The sequence below is a fragment of the Mobula hypostoma genome, chromosome 22 (assembly GCF_963921235.1).
Source record: "Mobula hypostoma chromosome 22, sMobHyp1.1, whole genome shotgun sequence".
Classification (NCBI taxonomy): Eukaryota; Metazoa; Chordata; class Chondrichthyes; order Myliobatiformes; family Myliobatidae; genus Mobula; species Mobula hypostoma.
In genome coordinates, this window is record NC_086118.1 from 49,240,125 (window position 1) to 49,266,137 (window position 26,013).

General features: G+C 44.5%; 1 protein-coding gene across 2 annotated transcripts; it reads right to left on the reverse strand.

The window, feature by feature from the left end:
- Positions 1-18,110: 18,110 nt before the first annotated feature.
- Positions 18,111-25,395, reverse strand: nptx1l (neuronal pentraxin 1 like). Of its 2 annotated transcripts, none has more exons than XM_063030814.1 (5): positions 24,799-25,395; positions 24,060-24,270; positions 22,854-23,098; positions 21,271-21,450; positions 18,111-19,382 (listed from the first exon to the last, which is right to left on the reverse strand). In XM_063030814.1, the coding sequence occupies exons 1-5, from the start codon at positions 25,093-25,095 to the stop codon at positions 19,161-19,163; spliced, it is 1,155 nt and encodes a 384-aa protein (XP_062886884.1). In that variant the 5' UTR covers positions 25,096-25,395; the 3' UTR covers positions 18,111-19,160. The 2 variants fall into 2 exon arrangements, with proteins under 2 accessions (XP_062886884.1, XP_062886882.1); XM_063030812.1 differs by having other exon boundaries at positions 24,646-25,395.
- Positions 25,396-26,013: the final 618 nt, after the last annotated feature.

The following is a 26,013-nucleotide window of genomic DNA, read 5'->3' on the forward strand; positions in this document are numbered from 1 at the left end:
ACACAACTGAATCGATGAAAGACAGGGCGGATAAACAACCAGTGTGCAAAAGACAGCAAACTGTGTAAATACAAATGAAAAAAAAATAAGCAATAAATATTGAGAACATGAGATGAAGAGTCCTTGAAAATGAATCCTAGGTTTGGGAGCAGTTCAGTGATGAGGCGAGTGAGGTTGAATGAGTTTATCCTCACTGGTTCAAGAGCCTGATGATTGAGGGTTAATAACTGTTCCTGAACCTGGTGGCGTGGGTCCTGAGGCTTCCGTATCTTCTTCCTGAGGCTCCTCTACCTTCTTCTTTATGGCAGCATGAGAAGAGAGTATAATCTGGGTGGTGGAGTCCTTTGTTTTTACAGTGCCCAGTCACTAAATTAATGTAGGAACCACTGTTGTGAGACACTATATTGCAAAAGGTTTTAGCAGTGGTTTTAGAAAATGGTCGTACTGTAACCAATTCAAATTTGCAATGAAAGAAAGCCTTTGCAAAGAGGCTTGAGCACATAAACCAGGGAGGCACAGTAGTATACCCATTAGCATAACGCTTTACAGCAGCCAGCTGTAAGATCTGGGTTCAATTCCTGCCACTGTCTGTAAGGAGTCCTTACGTTCTCCCCGTGACCACAAGGGTTTCCACCGGGTGCTCTGGTTTCCTCCCACATTCCAAAGACCTACGGGTAATGCTTAGTGAGTTGTGGGCTTGCTAAGGTGGCACTGGAAGCATGGCAACACTTCCAGGCTTCCCAACACAAACTTCGTTAGTGTCATTTGACGCACCCGGTGCATTTCACTGTATGTTTTGATGTACATGTGACAAATAAAGCTAATCTTTATCTTTACAAATCTGTAAGGGGAGTTCAACTGTTCACATGAAATATTAGACTGAGGTCTTGCCTTCCTTTCAGGTTCAAAGTTAGAAACATAGAAAACCTACAGCACAATACAGGCCCTTCAGCCCACAAAGCTGTGCCGAACATGTCCCTACCTTAGAAATTACCTAGGGTTACCCATAGCCCTCTATTTTTCTGAGCTCCATGTAACTATCCAGGAGTCTCTCAAAAGACCCTATCGTATCCGCCTCCACCACCATCGCCAGCAGCCCATTCCACGCACTCACCATTCTCTGCGAAAAAGAAACTTACCCCTGACATCTCCTCTGTACCTACTTCCAAGCACCTTAAAACTGTGCCCTCTCGTGCTAGCCTTTTCAGCCCTGGGAAAAAGTCTCTGACTATCCACACGATCAATGCCTCTCATCATTTTATACACCTCTATCAGGTCACTTCTCATCCTCCGTCGCTCCAAGGAGAAAAGGTCGAGTTCACTCAACCTATTCTCATAAGGCATGCTCCCCAATCCAGGCAACATCCTTGTAAATCTCCTCTGCCCCTTTCTATGGTTTCCACATCCTTCCTATAGTGAGGTGACCAGAACTGAGCACAGCACTCCAAGTCGGGTCTGACCAGGGTCCTATATAGCTGCAACATTACCTCTCGGCTCTTAAACTTAATCCCACGATTGATGAAGGCCAATGCACCGTATGTTTTCTTAACCACAGAATCAACCTAGGTCGCAGTAAATTTATTATCAAAGTACATAGATGTTACAATGTAGAAACCTGAGGTTCATTTTCTTACAGGCATTTACAGGTAAAAAGAAATACAGTAGAATTTTATGAAAACTATACATATGGCAGCAGCATGGTAACCTGGGGTTTATGTAATGTTATCACAGCACCAGAGATCTGAGTTCAATTCCCTCTACTGTCTGTAAGGAGTTTGTATGCTCTCCCTGTGACCACAAGTTTTTCCTCTGGGTGCTCCAGTTACCTCCTATCGTCCAAAGACACACAGATTAGTAGATAAGGAGGGAGGAGAAGATGGTGACGCGACACAGCTCACGGCGGCCACTCTGGTGGTGATGTATGTTATTTGTCAAGTAGGGTGCCGTGCACAATCCTGATTTGATGGAGACGGACGTGAGAGCACAGAGAAACATCTGGTGAAACTTCTGAAATGCCTGCTTCGCTGCTGCAACTGTGCGGTCCAGAATCTCCGGAAGAGAAGGTCCCCGAGTCCTCGACTTTGCTTGTTGCTTGGCGGCTGGGACAGAGTCGAAGCGCTCGGCAGAGGATGGTGCTCGGAGAGGCTGTGTCGGAGGGGCTGGTCGGAGGCTCGAAATTATCGGACGGACTCAGAGTCCACTGTGGTCGGGTGCTTCCAATAGTACTGCATCGGCAAGTTTGCGGCACTTGGAAATTCATGGCAGGGAGAGTTTCTCCCTTCTGCTGTCTGTGTGAGATGACGAGGCTATCGGGACTTTGAGACTTTTTTTTTACCGTGCCCATGGTCTGCTCTTTATCAAATTACGGTATTGCTTTGCACTGTTGTAACGATATGTTATCATTATGTGGTTTTGTCAGTTTTAGTCTTGGTCTGTCCTGTGTTTCTTGTGATATCATTCTGGAGGAACATTGTATCATTTTTTAATGCATGCATTTCTAAATGACAATAAACGAGGACTGAGTGTCCTCATAATCTAATCTAATCTAAATCTAAAATTAGTCACATGAGTATAACTGGGCTGCAAGAGCTTGTTAGGGCCGAAGGGCCTGTTGTGGTTCTGTATCTCTAAATAAAAATAAAACAAAAGACTGACAAATGACCAAGATGCAAAAAGAAGACCAATTCTGCAAATAAAACTAATCCTGAGAACATGAGTTGTAAAGAGTTCTTGAGAGCAAGTCTGTAAGATCAGAGTTGTGGTGAGTGAAGTTGTCCACACTTGTTCAGGAGCCTTATAGTTGCAGGGTAATAACTGTTCCTAAACTTGGTGTTGTGGGATGTAAGACTGCTGCTCCTCCTGCCTTATGGTAGTCATAAGAAGAGGAGATGGCCGTGATGGTGCAGGTACTCGATGCTTGATTCTGCTTTCCTGCGGCAGAGCTCCATATAAATGTACTCAGTAGTGGGGAGGACTTGTGCCTGTGATAGACCGGGCTGTAACCACCACTTTCTGTAGCCTTTTTCCAATCCTGGCTTTGGTGTTTCCATATCAGGTCAGTTAGGATACTGTCCACTGTACATCTATAGAGGATAATTAAAGTTTTGATGACATGACAAGTCTACGCAAACTTCAAAGAAAGTAGGGGCACTATTTGTGATGGCATATGTGCTGGTCCTGGGGCAGATTCTCTGAAATGTTAACACCAAGGTACAGACCCTCTCCACCTCTGTTCATACACCGAGGACCACCTCATGGAGCTCCAGCTTCTTTTTCCTGTCGTTGATTATCAGCTCTTTGGTTTTCCTGACGTTGAGTGAGAAGCTGCTGTTCACTGCTCGGCCAGATTTTCAGTCTCCCTCCTATGTACCGACCTGTCACCACTTTCAATTCAGTGGTGTCGTCCACAAACTTAGACACGGCATTGAAGCCATACTTGGGCACCCAATCATAAATATAAAGAGAGCAGAGTCGGGGCTAAGCACACACCGCCTGTGCTGATGGTCAGTGTGGAGGAGGAGGTGTTGCCAATTCGTAAAGAAGAGAAGATTAAGAAGAATTTTCATAGAACTTTCAAAATTCTGAACAGGTTCTGACGTTCACGTTAATTGTTAACCTCAGCATCCTGTGCTGGTCATTAATGCAAGTGATGCATTTCACTGTTTGACATTAATGAGACAAATAAAGTTAATATTTTGATCCTTAACCCAAAATAAAGAGTTAATTACACAGTAAGTTATGGTCCACTTCTGTGTTAACACTTTTAAGGCATTGCCATGGCTGCAGCATCAAATATGTGTTGCCCATCACACTTTGAGCAAGAACAGCACTCATTCATAATTGATTCCAGAAGTACCCTGCTAGATCAAAACAGCAGATGATAGGAGTTCAGATTTAGACTATGTGAGTCTCTAACAGTGCCAGATGAAATGAAATGTACCAAGGCAGGAATAGGAAATAGAATAACTCCATCAGGTCCAGGGGCAACCTGGTTAGAAACTTAAAACAGTACATTGACTGGATACATCAGAGTCAGAACCCTCCAGACTTCAGTGAAAAGGTGGCTGAGGTGCATTGAGATCAGTGTTAACAAGTCTTGGCTGAATTCCCAGTGTCCTCCTCCCCCGGCCCCCCACAATCCCACACCACCAGATTCAGGAACAGATATTACTTTCAAACATCAGGCTCCTGAACCAGAGTGAATAACCTCAACTCAGAACTGATTCCACAACCTATGGACTCACTTTCAAGGACTCCACGACTGAAATTCTCAATGCTATATATTTATATATTTGTTTGTTTGCTTGTTTGTTTTGTGTTTCCACAGTTTGTTTTATTTGCACATTGGTTGCTTGTCAGTCTTTGCGTGTAGTTTTTCATTGATTCTATTGTATTCTTTTGTTCTACTGTGAATGCCTGCAAGAAAATGGTAGCATATGGTGACCTATATGTACTTTGATAATAAAATTACATTGCGCTTTAAACTTTGAATTGCCCTCACCTCCCCAGATCCAGTGGGAAATTAGCGGAAATGTTAGAGAATGGTTCCTGCTAGAAAATAAGGTCACTCCAATTCTTCATCTCAGGACGAGCTTCCTGGGCCAAACATTTTGCTGAAACTGAAGGCAAATTGTAATTGCCGTATGTTGCCCCAGTGGAACTATCCATGGTTCTGATCTAGACTTGGGACAGTTCACAGGCTCAGGGACTTGAGAAATTAGAAATGAGTACGCAGACTAGTTGAGAGTTCATGTGTGGGAAAGCATTTTCACTTATGCAAATTGTCCGTAACTGTGGATCAGAGTTAAGAACACAAAACATAGAATGCTATAGCACAGTAAAGACCTTTGGAGCCACAATGTCCAGCCAGTCTTATAACCTACTCTAAAATCAATCTCACCCTCCCTCCCACATAGCCCTTCTTTTTTCTATCAACCATATGCCTAAGAGTTCCTTAAGTGCCCCCAATGTATCCACCTCTATCACCACCTCTGGCAGGATGTTCCATGCACCCACCACTGTGTGTTAAAAACATAACTCTGGCATCTTCTATATTTTCCTTAATAACCTTAAAAGTATGCCCCTCAGACTAGCCATTTCTGCACTGGGGAAATGTCTCTGTCTATCCATTCTATCTGTGCCTCTTACCTTTTGGTACACCTCTATCAATTGTCCTTCAGTCCCAAAGTTAAAGACTTCACAATCCTCAAACTGTGTTGGTTGTTGACTCAAAACGATGCAGAACAACTCAAGATGAAACGTGTGTGTGTCAATGAACAAATGATTGCAATTATATTCCCCTGTAGAAATAACAAACGTCTCAATGCATTTTGCTGATATGTTCTCAGCACTGAACCCGATGAGCCTCAAGGCCAGGGGTTCCCAACCTGGGGTCCTCAGACGCCTTGGTTAATAGTAGGGGCCCATGGCATAACTAAGGCTGGGAACCCCTGCCCTAGGCTATAACCCCTGTTCTAAGCTTAGTGATGTTGAGTGAGGGGGTTGTTTGTAGGTCAGGAAAATGGAGGTAACATCACTGCTCCTCCACCAGGTTCCTTTCAACTTTACATCCCCTGAGAGGTGCTTACCAAAACCAGGATCAGTTTTAATATCACTGGCATATGTTGTGAAATTAGCAGTCTTTGCAGCAGAAGTGCAATGCAACACATAATAATAGGAAAAATATGAATTACTGTAAATATATATAGTAGTTAAATTAAATAAGTAGCAGAAAAATAGAAATAATAAGTAGTGAGGTGGTGTTCGTGGATTCAATGTCTATTCAGAAATCTGATGGCAGAGGGGAAGAAGCTGTTCCCGAATTGTTGAGTGTGTGCCTTCAAGCTTCCCTGATGGTAGCAATGAGAAGAGGGCATGTTCTGGGTGATGGGTATCCTTAACGATGGATGCCACCTTTTTGAGGCATCACTCCTTGAAGATGTCCTGGAGGCTATGGAGGCTAATGACCATGATGGAGCTGACTATGTTTACAAATCCCTGCAGCTTATTTTGATCCTGTGCAGTAGCTCCACCACCACCACCACCCCCACCACCCCCCACGCCAGACTGTGATGCAGCCAGTTAGAATGCTCTCCGTGGTACATTGGTGGAAATTTATGAGTGTCTTTGGGGACATACCCAATCTCCTCAAACTCCTCATGAAATACAGCTGATGCTGTGCCTTCTTTGTAGATACATTGATACGTTGGCTCCAGGGACAGATTTCCATGCATTGCGCTACAAACTAATAGCAGGTAAACCAGCACCTTAAGAAAAAGGGGTGGCGTGGTAGTGTAGCCGTTAGCATAACACTTTACAGTGCCAGTGATCGGGGTTCAGTCCCCACCACTGCCTGTAAGAATTGTGTGTGTTCTTCCTGTGACCATGTGGGTTTCCTCTGGGTGCCCTGGTCTCTTCCCACATTCCAAAGGCAAAGAGTTAGAGTGTTGTGGACATGCTTTTTTTAATATAATTTTTATTGAGTTTTCAAAGTAATACATGAGAAAAATATCTACCCTCTTCCCCCCCCGATATATACTCCTACCTAAAGAGAAAGAAAAAAAAGAAAAAAAAAGGAACCGCCTGAGTATTGGAAGGTTTGCACATGCTCCATGGGATTAAAAATAAATTTAATATATATTTTGTTACTTTCCCCAAGGAACCAAGATCTTTATCATCGGAGCTGTAAATAAGGGCTCCAAATATTCAAAAATGTTTCATATTTATCTCTTAAAATCTAAACCATTACTTAGCTTCTCAACTCTCATAGTTCCCTGGGGAATCTCTTTGAACTTCACCATATTGCTATGTGTTTCCCTCCCAATCATCCAGGCAAAAAGAAAAAAAGATACATAAGATACAAAAAAAGAAAAAACAAAATACCCCTCCCCCCACTAAATGTTGTGAATGAAAAGATACACAACACCACCCCCCTCCATTGTGCAGGTCGTGGCTATAGCCACGCTTGCACACATGAATAACGTAGCGATTGGTCAGTATTTCTTCCAGCTCCCCCGTAACAAAAAATTGTGTATATATATATATATATAAATTAATGTCATTATTCCCAGTTAATATTCCTCAAATTTTAACCTTTCTTCCCCTCCCTTATATAATTAATAATATATTTATATATTCATCTGCCTAAAAGTCCAACAGGCCTAATCCTTGATCCAGTCTTCATCTTCAATCCATCTCAGTCCCCTGGGTTTGTTCTTGTATCTGGTGAATATTCAAAGAATCTCGTACAAACTCCTCTGCTTTCCGGTAATCGTCAAAAAATCTTTTTTCTCCACCAGGCAAAAAAAACTTCAAGGTTGCAGGATAACGCAATATAAATTGATAACCATGATCCCATAGGGCTTTTTTCACTGGATTAAATGTCTTCCTTTTCTTCAAAAGTTCATAACTTATGTCTGGGTAAAAAAAAAAAATCTTCTTCCCTTCTATCATCAGTGGCCCTTTTCTCTTCTTGGCAGCTTGGACAGCCGCCTGTAGAATCCTTTCTTTGTCTTGAAATCTTAAGAATTTTATTAAAATTGATCGAGGATATTGGCCATCTTGTGGTTTTGGTCTTAGAGCTCTATGTACCCGCTCAATTTCAATTGATCGGTCTACCTCTTTCATTTGCAAAGTTTTCGGGATCCACCTTTGAAAAAATTCTATTGGATTATCTCCTTCTATACCTTCTTTAAGACCAACAATTTTAATATTATTACGTCTACTAAAATTTTCCAACACGTCCACTTTCTCCAAGAGTCGATTTCTTTCCGTGTTCCAGACAAGCACATTATTTTCTGTTTTTTCCACTCTATCGTTAATATGCTCCATTGTTCTTTCCATCTTCTGAAGTTTCTTATCCATTTTATCCTGTCTTTTCATAGCTTTATCATAGCACATCTTCATGTCTCTAAGCTCTGTTCTTAATTTTCTTAGTTCAGCCGTTAATTGCAATAAAGCCTCTCTTATGTCTCCGTCGTCTCCTTTACTTCCAGTCTCTTCCAGTTCTTCCTCCTCTTCTTCATCTGTATTCTCTGCGGTATCCAATTCTGACTCTGAGTCACTTTCAGTTGCAGTGGCCGTCGGTTCTTGTAGTTTAAGTTGTGTCGATTTGCGCATGCGCAATTCCGGCATCTTCTTCTGAGGGACCGCTACCGCCACCATTGCTCCCTGTTCTTGTACGCCAGAGATAAAATACGTCTCCTCCGAAGGAGATCCAACCTGAATCCGAGGCTCCATCGCTGCAGTAGGCCCGTTTTTCTTCCCATCTCACGGCGACTTCACAACAGACTTCTGCTGTTCCGGTTTACGAGGCATATCGTAGTCTTACGAAGTTTATAAGTAGTTTTCGGAAAGTATTTATTAACTTTACTTTGTTTAAATGGTACTTTGCTGATTTTTTACGGGAGAGCTGGATTTACACATCTTAATCCCACATCATCACGTGACGTCCCCTGTTGTGGACATGCTATGTTGGTACAGAAGCATGGCAACTCAAGACCAAGGAGCTGATTATTGACTTCAGGAGGAGGAAACCAGAGGTCCATCAGTTGGCCTTCATCGGAGGACCAGAGGTGGAGAGGGTCAGCAACTTGAAATTCCGTGGTGTTATTATCTCGTAGAACCTGTCCCAAGCCACCAGCGGGCTCAAATTTGGACCCGGACATGCAGACATTCAGCCTTACCCTGACTGGGGCTCGATTCCCGCACTGTCTGTAAGGACTGTCTGTGAGAACTGTCTGTTCTCCCCGTGACCATGTGCGTTTCCTCCCACATTCCAGGGATGTAAGGGTTCGTGAGCCGTAGGCATGCTAGAAGCCCACCCCAGCGAGCTCGCAGAGACTTGCGTACCTGGGTCTCTGGCCGATAAAGCAGTAAAGACACTTCTCCACAATAAGGCTACCTCTGCGCTGTTTGGTGTTTAGGAGAACAAGAGATAATCTTCTTGAACCATGTAAGATAAAGGAGCATGCAAGAGTTGATGTGAAGATGTTTCCACTATAGGGAGAGTCCTGAACCAGGGACATAGTTACAAGATAAAGGGTCAGTCACTCTAAACAAAGGTGTAGAGGAATTTCTTCTCATTGGAATCTGTGGAATTCTCTTCCGCATATTCCCCTGCCCCCTGTGAGGTAACAAACCACATAAAAAAAACAAAGGCCTAACCTTGTGGGCTCCAGTCTCTGATTATTGACAAAGGCCAAAGGTGGGAGGAGGGTACTGGGACAGGGGTCACTCCACCACATCACCATCACCAAGTCATTTTCTGGAGGACTAGCTTTCTGGAACTGTGGATCTAAGTTAGTTCCAATGTTAATGCTATGATACTGTTTCATCCACTGAGTACATTCAGAAGGAGCACTGCCACAAGAAAGCAAAATCCATCATCAGGGACCCCCACCATCCAGTCCATGCTCTTTTCTCACTACTACCATCGGGGCAGGAGGTACAGAAGCCTTAGGTCCCACGTCACCAGGTTCAGGAAAAGTTCTACCCTACAACCATCAGCCTCCTGAACCGGCGTGGAGAACTTCAATCCCCACAACTCTGAACTGATTCCGCAACCTACAGCCTCACTTTCAATGACTCTTCACAATGCATGTTCTCAGTATGATTTTTACCCGCACAGTGGTTGCCTGTCAGTCTTTGTTTGGGTATAGTTTTTCATAAATTTTCATCACATTTCATTGTTCTGCAGTGAATGCCTGCAAGAAAATGAATCTCAGGGTAACATATGGTGACATACAATACACGTGCTTGGATAGTAAATTTACTTTGAACTTTGAAATGACCATCTCCAGTTACCCCTGAGAAGGAGGTAGTGCGATGCCTTCTTGAACCACTGCACTCCTTGAGGTGTGGGTGCACCCACAGTGCGTTAGGGAGGGAGTTCTTTTGACCCAGCGACAGTGGAGGAACAGTAAAATACTCCCAAGTTGTATGGAGCTTCTGTGTTCTCCCTGCAACCACGTGGGTTTCCTCCGGGTGCTCTGGTTTCCTCCCACAGTACCGGTTAGTAAATGATTTGGTACTGTCTGGCTCACTAATTCCGACCAGCCTGCGCTGTCTTCATCTTCTGCTTCCACTGATTTTCCCACTGGTGGGTTTGAAAGAGACACTTTGAAGATCCAATGGCAAAAATCCATGTGTTTCATCCACTTCAAACAACATGAGTAGTTGGGTCCAAGTGGGACGAGACCGTCTGAGGTCACTGAATACATTTAGGGTGAGCCAAACTCTGATTAATCAATGGATCACACCTCATTACAAGATGCACTGTAATGTCTCTTTAAGAAGCACTCTCTCTGTCTCTGATCACAAACAAGAGAAAATCTGCAATGCTGGAAATTCAAGCCACACACACAAAATGCTGGGGGAACTCAGCAGGCCAGGCAGCATCTATGGAAAAGAGTGTAGTCGACATTTTGGGCCGAGACCCTTCAGCAGGACTGGAGAGGAAAAAAAATGAGGAGTAGAGTTAAAATATTGGGGGAGGGGAGGGGGAAACACAAGGTGATGGGTGAAACTGGGAGGGGGAGGGGTGATGTAAAGAGCTGGGAAGGTGATTGGTGAAAGAGATACAGGGCTGAAGAAGGGAGAGTCTGATAGGAGAGGACAGAAGGCCATGGAAGAAAGAAAAGGGGGGAGGAGCACCAGAGGGAGGTGATGGGCAGGCAAGGAGATAAAGTGAGAGAGGGGAAAGGGGATGGGGAATGCTGAAGATGGGGCGGGGGTGGGAGTGGAGGCATTATCAGAAGTTCGAGAGATTGATATTCATGCCATCAGGTTGGAGGAGAGAATATAAGATGTTGTTCCTCCAACCTGAGTGTGGCCTCATCACGACAGTGGAGGAGGCCATGGATAGACATACCATTCAGGGCCCCAGACAGTCCTTCCAGGTGAAGCTACACTTCACCTGTGAGTCTGTTGGGGTCATCTACTGTATCCGGTGCTCCCGGTGTGGCCTCCTGTGTATCGGTGAGACCCGACGCAGACTGGGAGGCCACTTCACACAGCACCTACGCTCTGTTCTCCAGAAGAAATGGGATCTCCCATTTTAATTCTACTTCCCATTTCCATTCCGATATGTTTATCCATGGCCTCCTCCACTGTTGTGATGAGGCCACACTGAGGCTGGAGAAATAGCACCTTAGGTAGCCTCCAACCTGATGGCATGAACTTTGATTTCTCATACTTCTGGTAAAGACAACCCCCCACACCATTCCCCATCCCCTTTTCCCTCTCTCACTTTATCTCCTTGCCTGCCCATCACCTCCCTCTGGTGCTCCTCCCCCCTTTTCTTTCTTCCATAGCCTTCTGTCCTCTCCTATCAGTCTCCCCCTTCTCCAGCCCTGTATCTCTTTCACCAGCCAACTTCCCAGCTCTTTACTTCACCCCTCCCCCTCCCAGTTTCACCTTTCACCTTGTGTTTCCCCTCCCCTCTCCTCCACCTTTTAACTCGACTCGTCATCTTCTTTTCTCCAGTTCTGCCGAAGGCTCTTGGCCTAAAACGTTGACCGTACTCTTTTCCTAGATGCTGGCTGGCCTGCTGAGTTCCTCCAGCACTTTGTGTGTGTCTCCATCTCTGAATAGGCCACAGTGGGATTTACAGTACAGATATCGCCTGGCTGCCTAGCAAGCAACAGAATATTGAAGATACGCTGCTGCGTTTTGAAGCCTCTACCTTTTCTCATTTTAATTCTATGCACTTGGAATATTGTATTCAGTTCTGGTCGCCTCACTATAGGAAGGATCTGCAAGCTTTAAAGAGAGTGCAGAGGAGATTTATCAGGATAATGCCTGATTAGAGACCATGTCTTAAGAGGATAGGCTGAGTGAGCTGGGGCTTTTCTCTCTGGTGTTGACTTGATAGAGGCCTACAAGCTGACAAGAGGCATCGACAGAGTGGACAGACAAGAACTTTGTCCTGGGGTGGAAAGGCTAATACAATGCAGCATAACTTTGAAGGAAAGCATGGGAGTTGTCAGAGGTAGGTTTTTTACACAGAGGGTGGTGGGTAGTGGAACGTGCTGCCAGGGCAGGTGGTAGAGGTGGATACATTAGGGACATTTAAGAGACTCTTAGAGAGGTACATGGAGAATAGAAAAATGGAGGACTATGTAGAAAGGAAGGGTTAGATTGATCTTAGAGTTGGTTAAAGGGTTGGCACAACATCATGGCCAAAGACCTTGTACTGTCCTACACTGTTCTATGGTCACTTTGTGACTATGAAACCAATCATTGTGGGCGCGACACCTGGATTCTGTCACATTCAAACGACATAGGGGAGGTCAAGAGATGACTGTCCCTGCTATTAGCACATTACTAAAGTGTATCCCTGCCACGTAACAGTCCAGGACAAATCCCTGCCTGGTTACCTAACCTCCTGGTTCATTGTACAGTATTGTGCATTAGTCCTAGGCACATATATGGCTAGGGTTCTTAAGACGTTTGTACAATACGGTAGTAATTTTATGTATTGCACTGTACTGCTGCCACAAAGAAAAAGCAAATTTCATGACTTATGTAAGTGATGATAAACCTGATTCTGATTTGGACTGAGAGTGAGAAGGGGGCAAGGAGAGGGGAATGATGGTTGAGAAAAGTGGAAGGGAGAGGGAAGAGAACAGGAAGCACCAGAGAGACATTCTGCAATGATCAAGAAGCCAACCGTTTGAAAACAAATTACCTCTCCTAGTGTCTCAGGGTTGGGTGTGTCTGCACCCACACAACATCCCCCCCCCCACCCCAGCACCCCTTCTCTGCCCCCTGTCCCACACCCCTCCAGTGGCACTTCGCCCTTGGCATTCCCAACATCCATTACTCCCGTCAGATTTACAAACTTGTTCCCTGTCCTCCCTGAGCAAACATCTCAGGCACCCAAGCTAGAAACATGTACCCAAGACTTTTGCACAGTGCGGTATATTGATGAAACCATTCTTCATCTCTGTAACATAATGAGTATCATTAATCTGGGTGTCCACAGTTTGTAATGCAAAGCTTTTGGAACGGACACTAGTACTGAATATTAAAAAGGCTCTGTTAGTTGGGTTGTACTACGATTGAAAAAAATGTAATTCTGTAAATTTGACTGTTAAAGTTAGGTAGGTTAAGTAGCAATTGAAACTAGTTAATTGTTTGTTATTATCTTCATGTTGAAGAGACAGTCCAGGAATATATTTATGTATTTATTTATTGAGATACGGTGCAGAATAGACCATTCCGGCCCTTTGAGCCACACTGCCCAGCCATCCCCCAATTTAATCCTAGCCTAGTCACAGGACAATTACAATGACCCATTAACCTACCCACCGGTAGGTCTTTGGACTCTGGGAGAAAGCCCTCAGGAACCTCACATGGTCATGGGGGAAATGTCCTTACAGGCCACAGCAGGAATTGAACCCGGGTCGCCTGTACTGTAAAGTGTTGTGTTAACCACTACGCTACTGTGCCAGTCTTCTGACATCATGGGTTTTTTACTCCTTTATTATGTTTTATCATTCTCCTGGACTCTTCCTCTCCTGAAGATCTAGACCCTAGTACGGTACAGGAACAGGCCCTTTGGCCCACAATGCTGTGCTGAACCAATTAAATTGGTAATCAAATGGCCAACTAAACTAATCCCTTCTGCCTACATAATACTGTATCGATAACCTTCCATCTTCCTCACATTCATGTGCCTATCTAAACGCTTCTTAAAGCTCCTTAAGTTTACTTTGTGAATAGGGACATTTATACTGCTTTTGTGTGGCTCGGTTTTAGTTCACTCTCAACTTACCCAGTCATCATCATTATGTGCCATGCATTATGATGCGGGTGATCGTGGTCTATAACCATGATTATTCGTGGCAATTTTTTTGTTTACAGAAATGGTTTGCCATTGCGTCCTTCTGGGCAGTGTCTTTACAAGACAGGTGACTCCAGCCATTATCTATACTCTTCGGGGATTGTCCGCCTGGCATCAGTGGTTGCATAACTGGGACTTGCGATATGCGCCAGCTGCTTCCATGCCTTTGCGTGACCCTGATCAGCGGTGGTGTGGGGGGAGGCACACTAAGAAAGCGCTACATCTTGCCCAAGGGCGAGCTGCAGGCCAGCAGAGGGAGGTAACTAGTGCCTCACACCTTCTTTGGTAAAGACATCTCTCCACCCCACCACCCCAAACGTATCCAGTATGAGACATTCTTTCTATTTGTCCTCAGTTACAAAGCAGATGTGGAGAAACCAGTTTCTCAACAACATCCAAAGCTTGGAAACATTGAACGTACTTGGGCATAGCCCCAGTCTCAGCTTCACTGGCATCTAAAAAACTAGAATCATGTTTTGGTGAAATTCCATCTCCGGCTGTTTGTTTCACTGTAGACAAATTCAATAAACCCTGGTCTAAAAGTTTTGCCTCAAAATGCATCTTAATTATGAAATTGATTTCAGGTGAATTCTTGATCTGATAATAATTTAACGCATTTGTGATGGAGGTATTTTTTCACAAGAGAATGCTGAGAGAATATTAAAACTGGAAACTAATTTCTGTGTCTCTTTTCCATGGGTGAGCTATCATTAGTTCAGATTGATTCAGAGGTAGCTGTAATGTAACAGAAAATACTTCTGAAATTGATAGTTAATGTTCTGAATTAAAAGAGCAGTACTCTAGGGGACTATGAATTTAGAACATAGAACATAACAGCACAGTACAGGCCCTTTGGTGATGTTGTGACCCTTTAGCATACTCTAAAATCAATTTAGCCCTTCCCTTCTACATAACCCCTCAATTTTCTATCATCCATATGCCTATCTAGATATTCCTAATGTATCTGCCTCTACCTGGCAGGGCATTCCATGCACCCACCACTCTCTGCGAGGTAAAGAACTTACCTCTGATCTCTGTACTTTCCTCCAATAACCTTAAAATTATGCTGCTGTCATGGTCCGGTCCGTGAAGTCTGCATTCTGGTTCACGGTCTGGTTCATCAATCCTTGTTCCGGGTTTTCCTGTTTTCTCCCTTGTTCTGTTGACTGTCTCAATTAAGGCACCTGATTCTCATTTTGGGCTGGCGACATAAATATCTCCTGGGTTCAGCTTCATTTGCTGGACTGTGCCCTTCTCTTCCCCTTCCTTCTAAAGCCTTGCCTGTAATGCCGTCAAGTTCAACTGCCGGAGCAAGACCAGGGCCTTGCTGTGTCAAGATAAGGAACAGTCTGTCATTGTTGGGAACTGTCTCTGTGTCCTTGCCTTCGCTAGGTAGGTCTGGCTGTTTGCCGTTACCTTGTGTTGGGAACCATTCTCTGTGTCCACGCCTTTGCTAGGTAGGTCCGGCCATTTGCTGCTACCTTGTGTTGGGAACTGTTTCTGTGCCTATGCCTTCGCTAGGTAGGTCCAGCCATTTGCCGCTACCCTGTGTTGGGAACTGTCTCTTTGTGTCCTCGCCTCCACTGGTTAGGTCCGGCTGTTTGCCACTACCCTGAGTGGAGAACTGTCTCTTCGTGTTTAGTGTACTGTGTATAGAAAGAGCCCCGGCCCTTGGTCCTTTTCCCAAGGAGGGGGTTCTGGCTCTGTGTGCTGTGTACGAGTCCCGGCCCTACATCCTGCTCCCAAGGAGGGGTCCTGGCTCTGTGTTCCATGTTCCAGTCTCCCAAGTCCAAGGCTCTGTGTTCACGTCCTGTCCATGTGCCTCACCCAGCCCAGGAGTACCTCGCCCAGCCCTGTGCTGGAGTTCCCTCGTCCAGTCCTGTAGCCACGTCTTGTCCTTGCCTAGATCCGGGGTCTGAGCCCGAGTCAAGACACAGGTTCCGGGTCCCTATCCAGTCTCTGGCTCGGAGTCCTAGCCCAGGCTCCAAGTTCCAAGTTCCAATTTCCTCGTCCTGGTCCCGCTTTCCTAGTCTTAAGTCCTTGCCCGGGCTCTGATTCCTAGTCTCGTCCAGGGCCTGTGTCAATGTCCAGCGTCCTTTCTTCCCCACTTCCCTTGCTTTCTTGACACACCGAATCCTGTTCCTAGTACTTCAGTGTCTGTGAATTGCATTTTGGGTCCGCCTTCAAAGCCCCCCTCTGACAGCGGCCTTGGATTAGCGCTGAGAAAAAAGTCTCTGGCTGTCCGCTTGATCGATGCCTCTTATCACCTTGTACACCTCTATCAAGTCACTCCCAAAGAAAAAAAAACCCTAGCTCGCTCAACCTGTCCGCATGGTAAACCTCCTCTGCACCCTCCTCAAGCTTCCACCGCACCCCCCCCCATAACAATGCAACCAGAGCGGAACGCGATACGCCAAGTGTGCTCTAAGCAGGGTTTTATCGAACTGCAACATTATATCGCTTCTTTTGAACTCAATTCGACCAATGAAGGACAACACACCATACGCCTTCGTAACAACCCTAAGTTTACTGCCGTGAATACGATTAGTTTAGATCGACATCTTGGACGGCAGGGACAGGACGGCAGGCCCGAAGGGCCTGTTTCTCTGCTGTATTTCTCTATGAATGCGATGCCTTGAGGCGATTTCTAGCCTCAGACACGGTACTCATTGATCAGGTTCCAATCTGAAGTTCTTGATCTTCTCCATCACTGGGATCCTTCCTGAAGAGTGAAGACTTGCAGAGCTGCTCAAAGCTCCAGTCCCTTGGCATAAGTACCTGAGTGTTTACGAGTGTAAACCCAACCCCGGCCTTGTATTAAGATCAATTGACAATGTAAACAGGACTAATCTACAAATATTCCTGTGAGTATTTCCCAGAGATGCAGTTGAATTTTACTTAAATTCAGTTTGGCAAACACTAAATTGGAATATATTTCATCGCAGTGCAGTAATTATTCGATTGCTCCATTTATTTCAAAATGTGAGTGGCTGTTCACGTTGAACGTCTGTTTTTGACACGATTAAAATTCACTTAACAGAGATTAATGCAACGTACGTGTGAGAAGTTCCAACGTTTGACTGATGTGAGCAATAATCTTCTGTACGGGTCAACAGAAGAACTTTACTCATTATTGTCTTTAGATGAAACATTGAAATATACAATTAATCAACTAGATTTACAATAATATCATTGTACACACAAAGAAGTTTTTCATTAAGACTATTCCCTTCACGAGTTATACATTGCTTTAATAAGCACATCCGTGATAAAGTATTTTTTCACAAGAGAATATGAAAACTAGAAACTAATTTCTGTCTCTTTTCCATGGGCAATCTTTCATCGTTCAGATATAGTTATAGATGTGGGCATAAAATAAAGGAAAATAATTCCGAAATTGGTGATTAATGTTTCGCTAAGCTTAATTTTGAAGTTTCCTAATTTGACAGACAGGAATTTTGAAGTCTTTGTTTGGGTCACTCACTGAGGAGATTTCGTATCGTCTAATTAATGGAAAATTTTAAATAATGTGAACTTCCTAGGGAAGAAAAGCATAATCACTTCTCAATATGGCCACTAGGTGGAGAATTCTGTTTTGAGCGTTACCGATTAGCAAGAACCAATTTAATATGATAAAATTTTCGAATCGATAAACAAATAGTGTTATTTCTCCCCGGGCTTGTTTCTTTGTTAGTCCTTCTGCCGCCGATTGATATTTGCCACTTAGAAAGACGTCCGTGACAAACTAGTATGAAGTGTGACAAAATGTGAGTAAGCCTTTCGTGCATGGGAGAAGTCAAAGGCAATGGAGAAGGACAAGGAAAATCGTGCCTTCTGGATCAGGGTTTGAATTATATTCTGTTCCATTGTTCTTTGTTCTCTCTAATTCTCTAATTTACTCAATAGATCTGCATCCGCAATCAAAAGGTGGCAAGAATTTGACGGTCAGGTATCAGTAAGAGCATCCTCTCATTGTTATAAATACTTCGCTGAGGTAAAATGATTTTTGGTGCAAAATTGCAGCATTTTCTGGCCGAAATCCTGCATATGAAAAAACCTTAATGGGCATTCGTTTACAACTTACCATTATTTCAGCTTCAAGTGTACGCGCCGATACACGGTAACGCAAAAAAAGTGATAACAATGTATCAGATTTTGGCGGGGTTAGCAAGCACGTAATGGGCACGTTACCGCCTGTAAAATCATACCCCTCCCGGATAAAATAATTGATGTTAATTCCAGTCACTTTTTTTTAACCCTTTTTCTTTATTGTGTAAAAATAAAACTGACAGTACATGTCACATTTGCATTAAATGAAAAAAAAGCATAAATGACATAAAAACGGCGCTTTCTTAAGAAATGGTTGCATAATGTAATCTCTAATCGTACGCTATCCAGAAATGAGATTTACTGTTGGATGTGGATCTGGAGTTGGAATATTTAAAGCTTTGGCTTCGGTGTAATAGATTCTGGTACAGTATATAGAACTTCCTAGTGTACAATATTTACATTTATAAATATTTGACTTGCAAAGAACCAATGTTTGGCAAAAACAATATTTTATCATCTAAATATTTTTTTTGGGAAAAAGGTCCTCATTCAGGCATCAAATTCAATAAAAATCTTCGTACATTTGCAAAATTTCTTTTCTTGTAAAAAATACTTGTCGCTAGAGGGCGCGACATTTCGTTTGTTCTTTATTCCCTCTGGCGATGTCCAGCTGGAAGAACGGCTGTTCAAAATAAACGCACACATTATTGAGTTGCCATGCTGTAAGCAAATGATGTGATAGGATGGAATGTTCCTTTAAAAAAATACTTCCACTTTATTCTACACCTTCAATTTACCAGTACATGTTCGACATATTTAGCCATGTCTTGGTTGATACTCGAGTGTATTTTGAAATACGCGTACATAGCCATAGCATTAACAAGATGTGTTCCTATAACGCAATTATCTCAAATAATGTGGGTTTTGTTTTGACTTATGCAAACGGAAATGAGAAAAGAGAAACTACTTGTTGCATTTCGTACCTGCCAAAGGCACTCGGGCTTATTGGCATCAAGTAAACACACCAGCGGGTATTTAAAGCACATTGCTTTCCTCGGGTCATCTGCTGTTAGCGGAAGTTCGAAGAAAATCTTTTTGATACTCCCTCTATATTAGGCCTGAGAAGCATGATCCAGTTGTCATGGCAAGGTATTGTAAATACTTTACGAACTTAAGTAATTTTTTGCACAAAATTCTTTTACGTTTCATTCCTGAAAAAAGAAATTTGATTTTGGAGTCGTAAAAGAGAGAGTCCCTTCACTAATTAATTAATCTGGCGGCAGGCTTCAAATGTCCACTTGGTGGCGCCGCCGTAGATGTCCACGTTGGCTTCAGTCCACGCAATGACATTGCCCACCAGGGTCTTGGTGCTACAGTTGGCCAGGCTGTAGACTTCTCCGGGAGTCAGGACCCTGTCCCACATGTGGAAATGCGACATCTCGCCCACAAAGGCCTGTGTGGCATCAAACCCACCTCCTAACATGTCCTAGTTTAAAAAAAAGAAAAACAAACACAATTCAGCAATTGTAATGTCGTACCCTTCTCTTTAATACGTCAATTACAAGACTTCCTAGGCATCACAGAGCTGAACCCCAGACCGATAATAATGGTATAGAATCTACATTTTACTGCCTTCTGCTTCATATTGTGCACAGAACCAATCCTCGCTTTATTTTACAAGTCGGCAATTGGGAGGCAGACTTAAAATATCCTACCTGCGCATGGTGTGCAGTTAATCGAACATTACAACATAGCACACGCCGATTGCCTCTCGATGTTGTGCCGACCTTGTAACACATTCCAAGATCAATCCAACTCTTCCCTCTGACATGCCCCTCCATTTTCCTATCTTTCATGTGCCTGGCTACGAGTCTTTTAAATGTCCCTAATGTATCTGCCTCTACCGCCGTCCCTGGCAGCGCGTTCCCGAACGCACCCGTCACTCACTGTGTAAAAAAAACCCATACCCCTACCACTCTGCCGCATTAGAACACAATGCACCTCCATACCCCTACCACTCAGTCGCATTAGAACACATTGCACCCCCCATATCCCAACACTCAGCCGCATTAGAACACATTGCAACACAGTACATTACTGTACTGGCCCTTCAGCCCACTATGTTGTGCTGGTCGAACATACTCCAGCACAACTGGAGATTGTGCTCCAACATCAATCTAGCCCTTCCCTCCTACATTGCCCCCTATTTTTCTATCATCCATATGCCTATCTAAGAGCTTCTTAAGTCCCCCTAATGAATCTGCCTCTACCACCAGCCCTGGCAGTGCATTAATAGTGTAATGTTAAATGATGAATCCAAATTCCCATTAGAGAAAAGACTAAAACCTCCTTTTCTACTTAACAGTCCAAGGATTCATCCATTTACCGCAAAAGGGCGGCATGGTAGCATCGCTGTCAGCGTAAGGCTTTACTGCGCCAGCAACCCGGGTTCAAATCCCACCACTGTCTGTGAGGAGTTTGTGTGTTCGCTCCACAACTGCATAGGTTTCCTCCAGGTACCCCAGTTTCCTCCCACATTTCAAAGACCTGCAGGTTCTTAGGTTAATTGGCCACATGGGTGTAATTGGAATGTGTGAGCTCATTGGGCTGGTAAGGTTTGTTACCATGCTGGATCTCAAAATAAAAATAAATAGATAGGTAGATAAAACTGCTGTAATTATTCTGTACTACAATCATGGAAAAGTTCCAAAGTGGAAAAGCCTCTGTTGACAACAGTAGTCACCAGGGGAAAGAGAACATCTCTACTGAAATATCCTTGAAGTGTTTCAAACTTATATTAGCTGGCTTGTGGTTTGTTATGTTTACAAAGCACTCCAATCATCTCGGTTTATAAGTGTCATTGGAACACAGACATGTCAATTAATTGATTTTATTATAATCTTGCTTGAGCTCTCAGGTCATCTTCTGCCAGTCTCTCAAATATAAGCAAAAAGACCATTGGCAAGACAGCTTTTTTTTTTGAACTATGCTCTTAAACTGTGGGGCTCAGTACCTAAAACTAGTTGCCTGATCTATAAAATGGCACAGAGCGCAGACATGGCTCACAGACTGACTGGAGTGATTGGTGTTGCTCTGACCAATCAGTCAGTGCCTCTGGGAGATGAGATGACCAATGGCCCACAGTTCTCATCACTCTTCCCAGAGAATCGAGTTAAGTGTTTGATTGATTGGTTAGCTGATTTGTTTGTTTGTTTTATGGCATTCTGATGCCCTCAGAGCTGATGGCTGCCCTCTGTAGTTCAATCTTTAACCTGGAACTCATTTAGGAAGTCTGCAAATTTGCATTGGACAGCACTGCAAGTGTGGATTCGAAAGGCTAATCCTCAGTTTGTAGTTTTCAATAGTCTACCCACCTGCTCTTGGCCCAGAACCATGATGCCACCTGGTTTAATGGGATGCCACGGTGCTAGGTTTTCACCATTCCCTCTCTTCATGCCATCTTGATATGCCTCCCAGACGCCATCTCTTGTGGACCAGGTAACGCAGATGTGATGCCATTTTCCATCATTGATAACGAAAGGGAGTTTCGCCACCTATAAAAATTACAATTAGAACTTATGATGAGATGCTTTCCCATTGATACCTTTGACTTCTGGAGTCTGTGTCAAGTGACTGTGGAGGTCAAGTCATTGGGTATATTTATAACGAAGGTGGATAGTGTCATGGACCCAACAGAAGAGTGACAGAGATCCAAGTTTTGGTACTCCAATTCCCTGGAGTATAGTTAGCTGCTGCTGTCCTTTTAAGATTCAGACTGCCAATTATTACCTGCCACATTCCTTCATAGAAAGTCTGTTCTTAAAGGCCTCATGCAGAGCACTCAGTGCTCAATCATAGGAGTTCCATTTCTGGTACTACTGTTCGTGATTTTGCCTTTGGATGTTGTTTGTATCATTTTGTTTATTTCAAGTATGAGTTAAATTTAGACCTTACTCTGCACTTGGATTCACCACCATTCATAGCTCTCTTGTTACAGATAGGTTCTCGATTCGTAAGGGTGTCAAAGGTTACAGGGAGAAGATAGGAGAATGGGGTTGAGAGGGATAATAAATCAGCTATGAAGATACGGTGAAGCAGGCTTGATGGGCCAAATGGCCTAATTCTGCTTCTGTGTCTTATGGTAGATTAGAAAATCATTAAACTTGCCCCATAATTAATACAGGAAACACTCAGCAGGTCTGACAGCATCCGTGGAGAGAAAATGTTTCTGGTGGATAATCTTTCCGTAGTCCAAAAAGTTTCCTCTATTCCCCCACCCCCCATAAGCGCTGTCTGACCTAACGGGTATTTCCAGTTCTATCGCTATTCAGATATACTGAATGGATAGTTATTCGCCTTTCCTTTAGCAGAATTGGTATTCTGCCTAACTCCAGCCCCTGAGGCACCCGGGCCTCCTTCTGTTGCCTTACACTTCCGCAGGTCTGACTAAATCAGAATCGCTAGGGTACATCCATTCCAGCAAGGGTCCGTGTTAGACACACAGGGCACTGCAGGTGTTGGAATCTGGAGCTACAAGCAATCCGCTGGAGGAAACGAATTGTCCAGCTTCGGAGCTCAACTCTAGTTCGGATTCAGAGCCCAGGTACATGAAGTGCAATGATTCGAATAGTTCATACGCACGGATTGGACAAGATGGGGAGGGATTTGAATTACGGAATAGGAGTGGGGGTTCCAATTCCAATCACTTACTGCCCGAGAAGACTGCGGACCAAGTGCTGGTAAATGGAATGATGATGGTAGGCATAGACATGGCCGGCCGAAGGACCTGCAGATTTAGTGAAACGAACTCGCGGCACACTTACGAAGCGTTTAGGCAAACAGTTGGATCGCCTATGCAAAGGAGGGTCGAGGCTAAACGTGGACAATGTGCGGTGCAGAGAGTGGAAAGGCCAGCACGGAGAGGGTGGGCCGAAGGGCCTGCTTGTCTCTCCTCTACCTTGTCGTTGATTAGAATCTCCATCGGATTGTTGCCCCACTCGATGAGCACCAGCTCGTTCGCTTGTCCCGGGACGGCGTAGGAGAACGGGGTGCCGACGCCCGGAGAGGCGTTCGACTTGAGCCACATGCAGACGGTCATGGCGTACATCTCGGGCAGGCTCTTCTTCACCTTGGCGTACATGTAGTTTGTTCTCAGGGGAAATGTGATCTGGAATTTATCAGTCGGCCTGGAATTCTTCTGCCCTACAAAGTAATCATGCATAATAGGATTGCATTATTAGATGGAAACTGTGTGTGACCAAACACAGGAATCACAGAGCTCCTGAATCTAATGCGATCCAGTCACCTGTGATTTTTTTTCTCTGAGTGCCGGCTTCTGGATGATTCATACACTGGATCATGACCATTTCTTACATAACTGCCACTCCGGATTAATCCCCACCAGCGCGCCCCGCAGTATAATCCGAGTCATGTGAGAGGCGTCCTGGGACGCCTCTGATTCCATTATAGTTGGAGACCGCTGCGCAATCCATATTGCTGCAACGCGGGCGTGGGGGGCGGGTGGATGGCGGTGGGGGCGGTCTCCGGGCTCGGCTGATCCGGAGGAAGTTTCACTGAAGCAAGGAGCTTATGGTGCCGGAACACTGTCGTAATGCGCCTATGGCTCGCGTTCCAGCGCTGCCTGGAGATCGTGGAGCCTCCACCCAGCCAAACACCGCCCCCTTACACACAGAACACCTGGCTGCGGACAGCTCGCTACATATAGGGGATGCAGGAGAAACTAACGGATTTTGGGAAGGAGTTCAGCTGAGTTTTGACACAGGCATTTTCGCCGTCTCTACGACCCCCGTAACGTTTACATCCTGTGTCTCGATCCCCCTGTTTTCTAGATGCACCGAAAAGCTTAACATCATTACAACGCGTTAGGACATTTCTCAATGACGATAATTATAACACGTTACCCGTTCCCTCTGCGGGCTCGCTTTCCCTCTAGCAATGCCCCGCCAGCAAACTAGGTGTTTTTCTAAAATATTATTACCCGTATTTACCCCATTTTACAGCGTAGTATATTTGAGAATGTAATGGTAAATATAGCGAGCAAACAGTTTAAATAAAGACAGCTCATAGCCTCTTGCAGACCATAACTTCACTCGTTAAAGCTCTGGGATGGTCCGAGTTCAGAGGCTCCCGGTCAGGGACGTACCTTTCTCCAAATCGCTGATCCTTTGGTGAAGAGAGTTGAGAGCGTTCTCAATCTTGCCCCGATTCTCCGTCGTGTCGTTCCTCACCAGGTTTTTTGTTTCTTCCAGGCTGTTGACCCGGGACAGAACCTGCCTCTCCAAATCGTCTATCTTGTTCTGCAGGAGGTCTTTCAAGGTGTTTGTCTGGGCGGTGGTGTTGACTCGGTTGTACTGCTGTACTCCGGTGCACACGGAAAGAACACAAAGGGTAAAAAAAAAAGATGTTTCGATAATAAAACAAAGCTTGAGGAAGCACTGCGCACTACTAAAAAACAGCTAATGCAGCCCGAGTTGAAGAGCGTATGTTATAAAACCCACCCTTAACTACCTTCCCAATAAGCCGTTCATCTCATGGTGTTTAGTAGGTCATACAATCGGACCGAAATTTAATTCCCAGGTCCTGTTTTATTTCAGTTGTTCTGTGAATCCCGATAAACAATGGGACTTAGTCTACTGCACTAGCTACCGCCGGTCCAGATTGTTTTAACAACTGGTTTCTATTTGGTTTGACGGAACTGAGACGTTCATTTTCTACTTGTACATATTTACCTCTAATTGCTCCAGGCGTGCTTTGAGTGTTTGCAAAGTTTGTCCAAATTGATTTAGTGTGTCCGCTTGATCTAGAGAGAGATATGCCACGGAATTTCTACTGCCCCCTGACTGTTCCATGCTGAATCCCTGCGCGGATCTTGTTTCACTCACCGAGGGCTCTGACAGACTCTGACTCTCGCATCTGCTAAGCTTGGCCGTGAGCTCCCGGATGGTCTCTTTCTGGTTCATTATCGTCTCTTTCTGTTGCAGTATGGTTTCCCGGAGCTGGAGTATGGTCCCCTTGATGTCCTCCACCGGACCGCTGTTCTGCATCGGAGCAGAACACATGGGCTCCATCTCCAGAGGGATAGAAGTGCAGATAAAACGCGTCTGGGCGAATTCTTGCGCCGCCGCTTTGGCCAAGAGGAAGAAGAGGACGAAGTATCTGCTGAAGATTCCGCGGGACATCTTTCGAGGAGAGTAGGAGTGGGGAGGTGGGAAAGGAGAAGCGAAGCGTCGCCCGAGACCGCGAGTTACACGGGAGCGACTTCAGCACCACGGAGCTGTCCACGAACACTGACGCGGTGCTCTAGGCTCAGCCACTCTTTATACAAGAGGGAGCGCGGCACACGGCCACGTCAGAAATGGGTGGAATCCCATTTTAAACGCTCCATTTCTTGCCTCGCGACCACGTCAACCGTACCAACATTTTAACAGAGCCTTTGCTTTGGTCTCAGCGGAGAGGGCGAGAGTGGAGAGAGGTTTCTATGTGCACGCCTACAACATGGGGGAATTTGCACTCCGGCGGCGGAATATAAATCCTTTCTGAATCTGACGTTGGTCCAGCAAGTTTTTTTTTTGCAGACTTATATGCACTAAGATTGCAGTTTTGAAAGCTTTAAAAAGGAAACCGGTGCGGTTTTCTTAAAACAAATCAGTTCCATGGACAGTGTTAATTTTGCGGTCACTAGATAGACGAAATGAAACAGTTTAAAAAAGAAACCGCGTGCCTTCAAATTGCACTCGCCGCGAATATTTGAACAACCGACTCTATCCAAGGAAACTGATATTGTATTACCGTCGTGTTTGACAGTCGGGTGCGGATGTACCACTTCATTCCCCCTCCCCGCCCCCTTTTCCTTAAATATACTGTCTTCATAAAGGTCTGGGGGGTCATGCTGTGGAGAAGTTGAAAGAAACTAATTAGAAGATAATGCAGAGGAAAAATTCAATTTCTGGAGAATAATGTATCTTTTTAAAGTGTGAAAAAGGAGAGCTGCGAGCTTCGCTAAGTACTGAGTAATGTGTTAATAATGAATGTCTGGAAATATTAGTCATGCAGGCATTCAGAGGTCCGACCGATTGAATTATTTATATTGAATCAGT

Coding starts and splice junctions, on each gene's coding strand:
- nptx1l (XM_063030812.1), bottom strand. CDS start 25,095: ATGTCCCGCGGAATCTTCAGCAGATACTTCGTCCTCTTCTTCCTCTTG. Junction 23,099..24,059: donor GATCAGCGATTTGGAGAAAG/GTACGTCCCTGA, acceptor ATTACTTTGTAG/GGCAGAAGAATTCCAGGCCG. Junction 19,383..21,270: donor TGGTTCTGGGCCAAGAGCAG/GTGGGTAGACTA, acceptor TTTTTAAACTAG/GACATGTTAGGAGGTGGGTT.